Here is a 15,236-nt window from a genome sequence, read left to right as displayed (position 1 = left end):
AGTGAGGCTACACTAACGCTCAGCTAACATTAGCAAAACGTTAGGACTTTTTGCTTGCATTATTTTGAGAAGCAGCAATAATGGGGGCAGAGGCTATACTAGTCTCTTATGTTCTGTAACATTCAGCTAACATTAGCGAAACGTTGGGACTTTGTAGTTACATAGGTTTGAACAGAAGCAGCCAGCCAGATGGGGGTTGGCTCTGCGGTGCTTATGATATAATGGCCATTGTCTCATCTCTGAGCAGCCTGGAGTTGACAGTGGGGGGGGGGGGGAAAGGTGATTTATTGACTGCAACCGTCGCTATGGCTGCTCAAAGCTGGCTCCCAGGGAACATGGACAAACAGAGAGGGAGGGGAGAAAGGAGAGAGGGAGAACAGGGAAGAAGGAGAGAGACTGTACTGCAATGCAGGAGCAAAGAGCAGCGGAGTAAAATGACTGATTATCAGAAGTTTATTTGTCAAATTCAAAATTATTTGTTTACAGTTAACTAATTCAGCAAAAAATAAATCAAATAACTTTAAGGTTTCATACTGCTTGTTGTTAGTTTAAAGAAAATTATAATATGCAGTTACTAACCCACAATGTCTTCATGTAAATGAACTAACAGGTATGTTGTTAAATCGTTCATTTGTTATGGAGAGTTATAGAGTTATATTTACCTAGGATCTACACTTTTACCCCCCTTTTTCTCCCCAATTTCATCATATCCAATTACGATATTGTCTCATCGCTGCAACTCCCCAACTGGCTCAGGTGAGGCGAAGTTCAAGTCATGCGTTCTCCGAAACATGACCCGCCAAACCACGCTCCTTAACACCCGCCGGCTTAACACGGAAGCCAGCTGCACCCATGTGTCGGAGGAAACAACGTTCAACTGATGACCGAGATCAACCTGTAGGTACCTGGCCCGCCACAAGGAGTCGCTAGAGCACGATAAGCCAAGTGAAGCCCCCCGGCCAAACCCTCCCCTAACTCGGACGACGCTGAGCCTATTGTGCACCGGCCTATGAGACTCCTGGTCACGGCCGGTTGTGACACAGCCTGGGATCAAACCCAGGTCTGTAGTGACGCCTCAAGCACCGCGATGCAGTGCCTTAGATTGTTGTGCCACTCAGGAGGCCCCAAGATCAACAATTTTAAACATCAACTAAAAATAAAAACAGAAATAACTTATTTACGTAAGTATTCAGACCCTTTGCTATGAGACTCGAAATTGAGCTCAGGTGCGTCCTGTTTCCATTGATCATCCTTTAGCTGTTTCGACAACTTGATTCAAGTCCCCCTGTGATAAATTCAATTGATTGGACATGATTTGGAAAGGCACACACCTGTCTATACAAGGTCCCACAGTTTACAGTGCATGTCAGTGCAAATCTAAGCCATGAGGTCGAAGGAATTGTCCATAGAGCTCTGAGACAGGATTGTGTCGAGGCAACGATCTGGGGAATAGTACCAAAACATTTCTGCAGCATTGAAGGCATCCATAATTCTTAAATGGAATAAGTTTGGAACCAACAAGACACGTCCTAGAGCTGGCCGCCCGGCAAACTGAGCAATCGGGGGAAAAGGCCCTTGGTCAGGGATCTGACCAAGAAACCAATGGTCACTCCTGACGGAGCTCCATTGCTCCTCTTTGGAGATGGGAAAACCTTCCAGAAAGACATTTTACCATATATCAGGCCTTTATGGTAGAGTGGCCAGATGGAAGCCACTCTTCAGTAAAAGGCACATGACAGCCCACTTAGTTTGCCAAAAGGCACCTAAAGGACTCTCAGACCAGTCATCAAACCAAGATTGAACTCTTTGGCCTGAATGCCAAGTGTCACGTCTGGAGGAAACCTGGCACCATCCCTACGGTGAAGCATGGTGGTGGCAGCATCATGGTGTGTGGATGTTTTTCAGCTGCAGGGACTGGGAGACTGGTCAGGATCCAGGGAAAGATGAATGAAGCAAAGTACAGAGAGATCCTTGATGAAAACCTACTCCAGAGCGCTCAGGACCTCAGACTGGGGTGAAGGTTCACCTTCCAACAAAACAACGACGCTAAGCACACAGCCAAGACAACACAGGAGTGGCTTCGGGACAAGTCTCTGAATGTCCTTGAGTGGCCCAGCCAGAGCCTTGAACCTGATCGAACATCTCTGGAGAGACCTGAAAATAGCTGTGCCGGGGCACTCCCCATCCAACCTGACAGAGCTGCAGAGAGGAATGGGAGAAACTCCCCAAATACAGGTGTCAATCTGGTAGCATCATACCCAAGAAGACCCGAGGCTGTAATCTCTTCCAAAGGTCCTTCAACAACGTACAGAGTAAAGGGTCTGAATATTTATGTAAATGTCATATTTCAGTTTTGTATTTTTAAGTTAGCAGATAAAAAAGTGAATGGTTTTGCTTTGTCATTATGGGGTATTGTGTGTAGATTGACGAGGGGGAAACAAAACAATTGAATACATTTTAGAATAAGGCTGTGACGTAATAAGTAGTGGAGAAAGTTATGGGGTCTGAGTACTTTCCGAAATGCACTGTTTGTGTTAGTGTTTGTTTGTTTTACCCATTGTTGGTTGTTGTCTCTGACTCATTTTGGTTCAATATGACTGGTGCTGTAGCAGAGTTAGAGTAACCTTGCCCTTGAGGCAATACGACACTGACAATGTAGAAAAGGATAGTGACATTTTCTGGAAACAGGCTTTGGAATGTGTGTGTCAATCTTTGGAAACACTACTAAACATAATTGCAGTTGAATGTTCATTTGTCTGTATGAGGGAAGTATCATGTGTAGTACAATATAATACAAAGTGTTACATTTTAAATCTGAAAATAGTTTAAACAGTATTCTGTCCACACTACTATTTGAGAAATGTTCACATTTTCATAAACAGTACACTGTTGAGTGTTACCTGAGAAGTTCGTATGTACATGACTACTCAGAACCCAGTGTACATAATAGTGATGTTTAGTATTGTTTGTTTGGGGATATTTTCTGCTAGGATCGCCCCTGTGGGTTGACATTCTAGAGAAAATGTATTTTTGTATTTCATACTGATTGGCGTTCACTGGATTGTGTGTTTTCAATACCGTTCAGTGGAAATCTAAATCAAATGTGTAAGGGTGTAGTTTTTGAGAGAGTGAATGAACAGAGAGTCAGAAGGTGAAATTCCTCTTCTGGTGTACTAATACTTTTGTTTTCACTGTGCATCTACACACCAGTCGGTGTCCTTTTAACTGTGAGTAATGCGCTAATTGAGCCTATCAGTTATTCAACGATCACTCCAACGTTCTTGCAGCGTCTGGGATTGTCAGTGCTGTGTAGTTTGGATGTGTATTGGAAATGTGTTAGTAGTTAGGCCTAGGCCTAGTATTACCTTGGTGCCTCTAAGGTTAGGAGGTTAGCATAGTTGTTGCATTTTCAAATAATGAAACCGTGGTGGTCAAGGTCAACTTTTTCCCATGACTGAGAGCTTGTGGTGGAAGACGTACTTGTTCATGTTGCAGTGAGTAAAGTTGTCATGGTGGTCAGGATAGCTCATGTCGGACTTATCTCCCTCTTCTGGACAGGGATATAAGAGTGAACTGACAGAACTCCCCCCTCCACAACCCAATAGTCCCGTCACCTCCCCTTAGCGACACCACCCCCCCCCCCCCCTATTGTTTGAAGCTAATGTAAAATGTTCTGTCTATATGACCCATTTTAGCAGGTTATTAGCAGCCAGCAAGTTGTGGCCAGCAAGTTAGTGTACTGCAGATGACAGGGAAAGTGTGCTACACAACCTTAGGGTATATATATATATATATATATATATATATATATATTATAGGACGAAGTAGGCTTTACATTGGAGTGTGTGTGAGATGGAGAGAGAAAGGTGGATGAGAAGGTACAAATGCATTATACATTTGATACCATGCTACAGGTGTATCATATGAAATTATCTTCATACACCTTTTGTACCTTTTAATATCCATTTACCAACAATAGGCAGAAAGGTTATGTATGAATACAAATTTGGCTTAAATGATGATAATTTTAGTGAATTGAATAGAAAATAAATTACAATCACTCATTATGACAGATAAAGAACTGTCTCCAATCGAGCATAAGATTAGAAAAAAGTAATACTTCCAACCCATTTGAATTCCATTTATCCTACATTTCATATATCTTGTCGAAAGTAGACACGAGCACTCGGTTGTGCAGCGAACACGGTTTTCCTCCACCTCCGGAAGTTTTGGAAAGCCGAGGAGATGAAATCGCACGGCCTGCTGGAACAGTACACCAGCTATTGGAGGCCCTGCAGGTATTGTGCCATATGGTCAATTATTCCACATGGGCAGGGGGAAGGGGGGGCTGGGAACTGTGAGCAGATTTTTATAAGCAGGCAGTTGAGGGGAAATCAGATATTAATTTAGAGCGACCACTCCACAAGATCCACGGCAAACAAAATCAATGTCACTTTTTACTGGGCGAGGTCCATGTAAAACAAGCCTCGGAACTTCAAAGGCCCCCGCTTTTGTTTAGGCTGGGATAAAGTTTGATCTGTCTTGAGACAAAAAAGGCAGTGGACATAATCACAACAATAATGCTAATCAGTGAATGGGTAGCTCCCTAAGCAAGGATTGTATGATGGAAAAAGATGGGTAAAAAACTGAATACCCTTTCCTAGTATAGTTTGTTCCTGGGTATATTGAGGGGCAAATTTGGTTTGAAATCGCAAAAAAGCAGACAAACTTTGCTAGCCGAATAATGTTAAAGGAGATTGTACACCAACAGCAGTCATGAGAGAAGTACTAAAAAAACAGAGGTCCTCACCATTACAGTAAATAATATGCCCTTTTTTTAACAAAGGGAACGACTTTGAGAATCATCTCGAAATTAAAACTATGCTTTCGAACCTTTTACACACAGACGTAAATGAAAAGGTCTGGCATTTTTTCCTCGGTTAGCCTTAGCGAACGTAGGCAGTAGGTCTTAACGCCAGCTTGCTTTAGCGTAGGCCCCGCGAGCGCTTGGAACAGACAGCATCACGCCACCCAGGCCTGTGCAGCAGTGGCTGTCCCAGAGAAGAAGAAAGAGCGAGAGGGAGGAAAAGACTTGCCCCCTGACGTGCGGTGCATTACCATAATTGGCTTTTCTACATGATCGGACAGAGGAAATAATAATGTCATTTTATTTACAGCCAGTCCCACTGTCCCCCTCTCTGTGTGTGTGTGTGTTTGTGCGCACACACACTTCGTGCAGGTCAAATGACACACACTGATCAGGCCTGTCCAAAGCCATCACAGCTAAGTGGCAGCGAGCGGAGGGGCCGGTGACAAAAGCAAAGCGGAGAGAGAGAGAGAGGAATAAGACTGGCCACGTTTCGGCCCCCATTTTGAAGGGCGTCTAAACGGCGACTCGGTTGCCGGTCTGGAATAGCAGAGAGCCCGACACGGGCTAAATCAGCGGAGTGCGAGCAGGCGGAATTGGACATTAGCACCGCAAATGACTGCCGGGATTGGCCCTCTTCTCCGAGACAGAGTAAATAAATATGGAGGGGTGTGTGTGTGTGTGTGTGTGTGTGTAGCATGCGTGTGAGTTGCAATTCTGTGGTGCTGCTTCTCGCTCAACTGCTCTCGCTCCCTGTCTCACATTGTTTCCCTCCCGATAGCTTTGGTTAAGTTTGACACCAGCCAAATGGTGTAACCTCTGCGCCCCGTGACAGATAGATAGTGTTATGGGTTTAAGTGACAGATTTGCGCAAGAGAAACGAGCCAGGAAAAATATATATGAAGCGACTCCATTTTTCAGACGTTATATAGAGAGAGAATCTGCCGGCTCTCTCTCGGGAAAGCAAAACTTAATTTCCGTCTAATTTGTTTTGAAGCAGAGGGGCCTGTCTCGCCAGTTGATTCTCAAGTTGTTCCGATGCAATGTTTGAGCGTGTCAACACATTAGTGCATGTGAGTGAAAGCACAGCCAGTTGGGAATTCACTGTGCATACTATCACAAACACTGTGCCATATAGACAATGCAGAAACACTACTGTAAGAGGACAATGCTTCTTTTTATGTTTATCCATGACAGATAACAATTTCTTTGATGAATACAGTATTATATTTAAGCAATAAGGTCTGAGGAGGTGTGGTATATGCCCAATATACCACGCTAAAGGTTGTTCTTAAAGAGTGCCTGGACACAGCCCTTAGGCGTGGTATATTGGCCAGATATCACAAACCCCTGAGGTGCCTTATTGCTATTATAAACTGGTTACCAACATAATTTGTGCAGTAAAATAAATGTTTTGTCATACCTGTGGTATACGGTCTGATATACCACGCCTGTCAGCCAATCAGCTTTCAGGGCTCAAACCACCCAGTTTATAAAACAGATTTGAGCTTGGCATAGAGGAGGCTTGTACATGTTTGCGTGTGTGTGACTGTGAGAATGTCTGTCTGTTTTTGTCTATGTACTGTAAACTTAGGGGGGTGTGTGTGTGACAGTAAAGGCCCGGTAGTGTCCTGCCGAGGTGTCACCTGTCTGGAGGAAGCCCGTGCCAAAGTGACAGGCTCGTCTCTGGATGCAGATGGCCTCGCTCTCCCTTTCCTCTCCACAGCTGTCACACGTCCCCTCTGTGTTTGACACACACACACACACACACATTTGCACACACACATACTAACACGCACACGTCATTGACACTGACACATGAACGTACTGAGACACACAAACACACAGGGACAGGCCTGATGGATACATACAGAATATCTCCCTAGCACACCAGGTGGATAGATACGCATAGATGCTTACAAACCCACCCACCCACGCTCACTCACATACACGCACACAAATGCACACCTTTCATTTTTATCTCGCTGCCTCAGGTTACAGTCGATTTCACATATGACCCACCCAAAGACAGACAAACTCAAAACTCTCCTGTTCACACCTCTATCAGCTAACACCTAAACAAATCTTCTTTCCTTTTTTTGTCTTTACAAACTTATTTTCCTCTCCCATTCTCCGTGACAGCACAAAGTGGGCTTCTTTTTCTCTTTTGTTGACTGACAAGCACAGCAGACGTCCTCCCCTCCCCCTATTTGAATCCTTCCCCCCTCCCCCTCTCTCCGTTGTTCTGAGGGAGGCTTGAAAGCGGGCGGCTCAACGCGCCTTGTCAGCGTCTCCCCATCACTGATTGCCTTATTAGACACCGGTGACACCAGGAGATTTTTTTATATTTTTTTACACAGATGGCGAAAAAGGAAGGAGAGGAGAAGGGGGGGGGGAATGGACTTTTATGTTGTTGTTTTTTTTCTTTCGCTGAAAGAAAAGGCTTGTTTGTGGACACTGACACCCACCACCCTCACACTGACACATGATTTGACACTGATGGTTGTCGAGGTGGAGGCAGCAGTCTGGGGATGTCGGGGGGAGTACGTGTTTGGGGGGTGTGTGTATGGTGGGGGGGATCTGGGCTGAGGTGTAGGTGTGTGTGTGTGTGTGTGTGTGTGTGTGTGTGTGTGTGTGTGTGTGTGTGTGTGTGTGTGTGTGTGTGTGTGTGTGTGTGTGTGTGTGTGTGCAGGAAAAGACTGGCATTGTTTTTAGAAGTGTCAGGTTCTCTTGTCTGTCTCTTCTGTCGAGGCGTTCCCTCTTTACCCACTCTGCTCAGTCAGAGCTAAGGGTAATTATAGTGGAGACGCTAATTTACATTTTTTTGGTGTGTTGCTTAGTGTGATGAGCTATTTGGAGACAGTGAGAGAGTAAGAGTGATGGGAGAGTTGTCAGTGCTTTGAGGTACTCAACCAAACGCTCCAATGAAGTGAAATACGGAATGCTCTTGACAATGGATGGACTTCTGACATTTTTTGTTGTCAGTTCTTTAATTGGATTAGATGTGAAAGGGTGTGATGTGGGGCTCTGGGATACGCCTAGTTGTAGTATCGGACAGATAGATTCCAGGTATTATGTGAGCAAAGTAGTATTACCTTTTTGTGTGTATACAGTACACGCTAGAGTTGGATGTTCGTACACATTTATACCAGCACACACGCAGACAGAGACACACACACACACACAGTAGTCACAGTTGCTTATGGCCCTGCAGCTTCTCTCAGGCAGCAGTAAACGGCAGCTCACAAACATCAGGTATTAAGTCTTCTCCGATTATGGGCGTGAGCGGCATGCACAGGCCAGGAGCTGACAGCACATCTGCCTCCTCGCTAGAGACTGATACTGGCACCTTGGACAAGCATCTTATGGGGAAGGATAGAGTGAACTGCCCGAGCACTGTCTCCATCTGTCTGTCTCTGTCTCTCTTTCACTCGCTCTTTCCCCCTCGCTCTCGCTGTCCTTCTCTCTATTTACAGTGTTTCTCCTTTACGATTGCCATTACAATATGGAACGTATGTAATGTAGATACAGCACGTTTTCATATCGAGTGAAACGTGACGTAATATTGTGAAATTGGAACACATTTGATTGTTTGGAAATTTGTTCCTCTACAAAAAAATTTATTCGCTACTTAGTGCAGTTTAGAGACAGTTGAAGTCTGACATTGTCTCAAAGTCCAGAAGGCCTGGATTTCTACTTGAGAGACGGTTGACGCTGGTTATAGGCTTATTCTCAAAGTAAAATGTCTGCCATGATTCCTGCATGGCTCCAGGGGTTGCAATCTCATGTTGTCTTCCATTAAAGATAGCCACCCGGGCAGCTGATCAACACAGGTAGTGCCTTGTTAAGTACTCAGTCACGTGGCTTTCATTCACTTTCCTTAATGGTCATTAAAGTAAATGGCGTGTCTTTTCTATCTTGTCGTGCCCTGACAAAGAGTTCCGTTATTCCCTTTTCGAGGCTGACAACACTTAAAAATGTGAATGCCAGAGGAAAATGCAGTTTCATTAGACACATACCATAGCCATGCTGTTGTTACCTATTATCTCTTCTTTATCTGATGAAAGGCCACATAAGGACTGCATGATTGTTTTGGTGTTGAAGAAAAAATAACTGGTGTAGTTTTTCCTCAATTCAGATTATTATTTTTTTTAATAGTGTACTTCAAAATAGTATGCAGATGAACCTTGATATAGGAGTCTGAGTGGAGAAAGAGAAAGTATACTCAGAAGTCACATCCTCTATGGGTAATATTCTGTTTCCCCTCCCCCCCCGGAAGCCGCCACACTCCGCTCCCTGAGAACTAGTACAGCATGGATGGTGACAACATGTCATGTCATTTCCACCGGCGATTTCCACGCGCCACGCTGTGAGGAGTCCACTGCCTATGCCAACTCTACGCCAGCCCAGCCGAAGGCCTGGCATGCTCACCCACTTATTGCACACTTGACGGGCAGGGTGTGAGTGGCACAGTGGTAGCAGAGACTGGATCAAAGTCAAGAGAGAGTCAGTGCCCTCCAACTAGAAGAGGAAGCCATTTTAGTACATGAACTGGCTTGTGGCTGTGGTGGTCACCTTTTTAACTGGGCAGTCTAATCATTTGAAGGATAGGATTTAGGACTGTGAACTTTTTTTTTTGTATATTTGTATTCAGCAGTGTACATCAATATTATATAGTGTATGATAACTTGGAGTTAAGACATTACAGCACTACAAAGCAACAAACGAGAGTTCTAACATGCTGTATGTAGGCTACTGACCTTTTTTGTCAAGTGGACTCTGTGTTGATTAATATACATCTTCTGCTTTGGGAACTGGTTTTCCATCATGTAGAATTTTGCTTGTGTCCCTAGTTTTTGAACTCAAGGGGAAATATTTATCTTGGTCATCTGTGTTCTCCTTTACCCTTGCTGAGCCGTAATGTTCGATACCTTCGTTAGGCCGCACAGCGAAGGGGACTATCTATCATAGTCAAGATATCGATGTTTGCCACTTTATAATTGCAAAGCTGTGTCCTCCGCCAGGACTATTGACAAAAATCTCTTAAGAATCATGACGCTCACCCACTCTTTACACGTTCAGAGATACACGCATGCATGCATGGTATACACACATTAAACGCACATTATGGGATACAAACATCGAGAATCTTTATACACATCAGGTGGACACATCTGACCAATTTGAGTGGTGCCATTATGAATGTTCTGCCCCAATGAGTTGCCTGCCTGATGTCCCTTTTTTTCTCTCATTTTGTGTTTTTCAGCTTATGGGGACGAGGACGAATTTAAGGCTGATGACAAGATCGATGAGGAGCACCTGCAAGATGATGGGCTCTCCTTGGATGGACAGGACGGCGAGTACCTCTGCAATGAGGATGACGACGCCGGGGACCAATTCAGCTTTCAGAACTCCCCGTTCAGCAATGGCACCAACCCCGACGCCGGCTACGCCTCTCCTCTCAGCGATACCAGCGACCAGCTTATCGACTTCCAGAGCACTCGCTCCAAGGACGGACTGGATAAGGAGGAGGCAGTCAAAGGAGGAGTAGACCACCTCAAGATCCCCAATGGCCTGTCTCTGCAGGACAGCCTGGCGCAGATGAAAGCCGTCTATGCAAACCTGATCTCGGACGCCTCTTGGTCCAGCATCACCAAGGACATGCTAAGAAGTAACAGCAACAGCAACAAGGTCATCAGTGTGATCAGCAACAGCAATGGAAGCAGCCACAAGGGGAGCAACGGTATCGCCAACAGTAATACTATCAGACTTGTGAACAATAATAACCACACCAACAGCAGCAGCAACACCTCTGCCCCTACCAACACAACCAGCAACATTACCGCTACAAGCACCGCTAACACTAACAACAATGGCACTGGTGTCAGCACTGGCAGCACCGGTGGAGTGACCTATGACTGGCACCAAGCTGCTTTGGCCAAAACCCTGCAGCATACACCATATAACCTCCTTCCCGAGCCGAGCCTCTTCAGCACTGTGCAGCTGTACCGGCAGAACAATAAGCTCTATGGCCCGGTGTTCACCGGTGCCAGCAAGTTCCGGTGCAAGGACTGCAGCGGAGCCTATGACACGCTGGTGGGGCTCACGGTACACATGAATGAGTCAGGCCACTACCGTGATGATAACAAGGACAAGGAGGAGGAGCGGGGAAAGAGGTGGTCCAAGCCCCGTAAGCGCTCCCTCATGGAGATGGAAGGCAAGGAGGACGCTCAAAAGGTTCTCAAGTGCATGTACTGCGGCCACTCCTTTGAATCCCTGCAGGACCTGAGCGTCCACATGATCAAAACAAAACACTACCAGAAAGTGCCTCTCAAAGAACCCATGCCAGCCCTCACCTCAAAGCTGGTGCCACCTACCAGAAAAAGAGCATTTCAGGACTTGGTGTCCCCGTGCTCACCAGAGTCTATCCACAACACACCTGGTGTACACCTGGGGGAGACCATGAAAGACCAGAAAGTGGTTAACCCCTATGTCACAGCGAATAACCGCTACGGCTACCAAAATGGCGCCAGTTACACCTGGCAGTTTGAGGCTCGCAAGGCCCAGATCCTCAAATGCATGGAGTGCGGGAGTTCCCACGACACCCTGCAACAACTGACAGCCCACATGATGGTCACAGGACACTTTTTGAAAGTGACCAACACAGCGTCCAAAAAGGGGAAGCAGTTGGTGTTTGACCCACTGATTGAGGAAAAGATACAGTCCATTCCTCTCCCGCCGACCTCTACACGACTCCCTGCGCCCAATGTGAAGTCACAGCCCGATTCTCCTCTCCTGCTCTCCTCCCACACTGAAGAGAAAAGGGAGGAACACGAGGAGAAAATGGAGATGAGTGAACCAGAGACTAAGATCCAAGAAGAGAAAGAGGATCTGACTGAGAAAAGTGAGAAAGCTGGCAAGGCTAGACATTACAAGTATCTCACAGAGGAAGACCTGGAAGAGACTCCCAAAGGAGGTCTGGATATCCTGAAGTCCTTAGAGTTCACAGTGTCAAGTGCAATCAGCAAGGCCCAGACTGGGACGCCCACCTGGGGTGGTGCTGGCTACCCTAGCATCCACGCTGCCTACCAGCTCCAGGGGTCTCTGAAGTCCTCCATGCAGAGTGTCCAGGTGGTTCAACCCTTGTTCAGCACTAGCAGCTTGAAGGTGATGGCCTCTGACTCCAGCAATCTGATCCATTCACCGATCAGCCATTCCCCACCTCCAAGCCACAAGAACAATGTGCTGGCCATGGAGGAGCTGGTGGAAAAAGTCACAGGGAAGGTCTCTGTGAAAAAGGAGAAGGACGAGAAGACCTCAGAAAGTAAATGCAAAGCGAGCTCTACCAAGTCACCGTCCCCACTGTCCAAGGAGAGGAAGGGGTCACCCATGCCGGAGAGCCTCAACAAGCCGGTGAAAAACATTGATGTAGAGGATAAGAGCGAGCCTAGAAGCAGAGAGGGAGAGGCAAAAGACAGCAAAGCGGATCCGCCAATGAAGAACGGAACAGATGTGCCAAAAACGGTAGTCAGCAATGGCTGTAACAGCTTGGGAATCATCACAGATCATTCACCCGAGCAGTCTTTTGTCAACCCTCTCAGTGCGTTGCAGTCCATCATGAACAATCACTTGGGAAAGGCCTCAAAGACAGCCACCCCCTTTCTAGACCCTCTGGCAATGCTGTACAAGATCAGTAACAACATGATGGAGAAGCCCATGAACAACTCCAATCGGGTCAAGCAAGTTGAGTCAATCAATCGATTCTATGACAATGATGACCAGCCCATGGACTTGACAAAATCCAAAAACACGAATGGACGCACCGCTAACAGCACCTCCACTACGCCGAACAACAATAACAACTGTAATACCAATAACAGCAACAGGCCTATTCTCTCAAGCTTGTCTGAATCTCTCTCGTCCCCTTTACGGGAAAATGCTTTGATGGACATCTCCGACATGGTCAAGAACCTGACCGGCCGTCTGACACCGAAATCGTCCACCCCATCCTCCATCTCTGAGAAATCTGACGCGGACAACAGCGCCTTCGAGGATGGCTTAGAGGAGCTCTCTGCATTCCAGAAAAGGAAAGGCCGGCAGTCCAACTGGAATCCTCAGCACCTCCTCATCCTTCAGGCCCAGTTTACCTCCTGTCTCCGGGAGACGTCTGACGGCAAGTTCGTCATGACTGACCTAGGCCCCCAGGAGCGTGTCCATATCTGCAAGTTCACTGGTCTCTCCATGACCACGATCTCCCATTGGCTGGCCAATGTCAAGTACCAGCTGAGGCGGACAGGCGGGACAAAATTCCTGAAAAACATTGACTCGGGCCAGCCCCTGTTTCTCTGCAGTGACTGTGCCTCTCAGTTTAGGACTCCTTCCTCTTACATAAATCATTTGGAGTCCCACTTAGGCTTCAGCATGAAGGACATCTCAAAGCTTTCCATAGATCACCTTAGAGAGCAGCAGGCAGTTACCAGAATGATAACGGAGAAAACGTTCAGTTCCCTGGGACTTAATGAGGAAGACTCATGCTCTGTATTTCAGTGTAAGCTGTGCAATCGGACCTTTGTCAGCAAGCATGCAGTCAAACTGCACCTTAGCAAAACGCATGGCAAGTCTCCGGAGGACCACCTGATCTTTGTCACTGAACTAGAAAAGTTTGACAAAGCATAAATGAGCTGGACAAAAGCTGATGATATGACTGATTACTGAATCGTTGCACTATATCTCAATACTGCACTGCATCTTAACTGAGACTTTGGAATCAGTCCGAAGTAACTGCTGTCATAAAACTGGGCCATGTTCTGTTTTGGATTTTATTTAATTTTTAAATTGAACACACATTTTGCAGGTTATTTATATGATCTTTTGTCTGTGCATGTTTTTCAGTGAATTATAGGCATACTTTGGGATTTTGGCAATGAGGCTACTTATCTACTTCCCCAGAGTCCGATGAACTCGTGGATACCTTTGAGGTAGTTTCTCGAGCCGATGCTACCTAGCGTTAGCGCAATGACTGGAGGTCTGTGAGTATCTGCTAGCATGCTAGTTCATCTGACTCTGGGGAAGTACACTGAACAAAAATATAAACGCGACATGTAAAGTGTTGGTCCCATGTTTCATGAGCTGAAATAAAATATCCATGAAATGTTCCATATTATTTTCAAAAATGTTGTGCGCACATTTGTTTACATCCCGGTTAGTGAGCATTTCTCCTTTGCCAAGATAATCCATTTACCTGACAGGTGTGGCATATCAAGAAGCTGATTAAATAGCATGATCATTACACAGGTGCACCTTGTGGTGGGGACAATAAAAGGCCACTCTAAAATGTGCCATTTTGTCACATAATGCCGCAGATGTCCCAAGTTTTGAGGGAGTGTGCAATTGGCATGCTGACTGCAGGAATGTCCACCAGAGCTGTTGCCAGATAATATAATATTCATTTCTCCACCATAAGCCAACCTCCAATGTTGTTTTAGAGAATTTAGCAGTTTGTCCAACTGGCCTCACAACCACAGACAAAGTGTAACAACACCAGCCTAGGACCTCCACATTCAGCTTCACCTGTGGGATCGTCTGGGAGGGGTATTTCTGTCTGTATTAAAGCCCTTTTGTGAAAAAGGGCTTTAATACAGAAAAACTAATTCAGGTTGGCTGGGCCTGGCTTCCAACTAGCCCACCCATGCCTAGTCGTGTGAAATCCATAGATTAGGGCCTAATGAATTTATTTAAATTGACTGATTTCCGTATATGAACTGTAACTCAGTAAAATCTTTTAAATTGTTGCATGTTACTTTATGTTGCGTTTATATTTTCATTCAGTATAGATAAAGGGCATAATTTCCAAAATCACAAAGTATCCCTTTAAGATGAAACTAACATTTACATTTTTTTTTAACAAAACCACAAATTCTGCAAATATATGATTGATATGAAGGTGTTTAGCTGTTTACAACTAATAAAAAATGAATTAGGATTTATGCACTTTACATAAGTGCTTTTGGGGTACTATGATGAGGTACACATTAGGGTTGTTAAAATAAACTCCATGGCAAGATGACATTTAGACTCTCTCTTCTCCTGATCACCTCAACATTGCATAAGGGATATAACATTTTAAAGGATGATATGTAGGTCAAATGGCAAACTACAGAAAGAACAGAATACTCATTTGTTTTGCTTTTCTCTGCATACAGTATTTGTTTCCCTAATCAAGTATTATTTAATGGTGGTATTGAAATATTTGCTTTGATACCACATTTCTTTGAATTGTGTGCAGTTTCAGTTTCAACTTGTAAATTAAGTTTAAAAAGGATACATACATAAATGATCAGCAAGCGTGTGTAAATGTATGTCATATCTT

General features: G+C 45.2%; 1 protein-coding gene across 3 annotated transcripts in view; it reads left to right on the top strand.

The window, feature by feature from the left end:
- LOC115173658 (teashirt homolog 1) overlaps nucleotides 1–13,973 on the top strand; it is a 30,850-nt gene extending 16,877 nt beyond the window's left edge. For all 3 annotated transcript variants that reach the window (XM_029731963.1, XM_029731964.1, XM_029731962.1), the window contains one exon: nucleotides 10,134–13,973. In XM_029731963.1, coding sequence (XP_029587823.1) covers nucleotides 10,134–13,543 — 3,410 coding nt within the window. In that variant the 3' untranslated portion in view covers nucleotides 13,544–13,973. The remainder of the gene's footprint in view (nucleotides 1–10,133) is intronic.
- Nucleotides 13,974–15,236: the final 1,263 nt, after the last annotated feature.

This window comes from Salmo trutta, chromosome 34 (assembly GCF_901001165.1).
Source record: "Salmo trutta chromosome 34, fSalTru1.1, whole genome shotgun sequence".
NCBI lineage: Eukaryota > Metazoa > Chordata > Actinopteri > Salmoniformes > Salmonidae > Salmo > Salmo trutta.
Note: the sequence above shows the minus strand (reverse complement) of the source record. Positions and strands in the feature narration are given on the sequence as shown.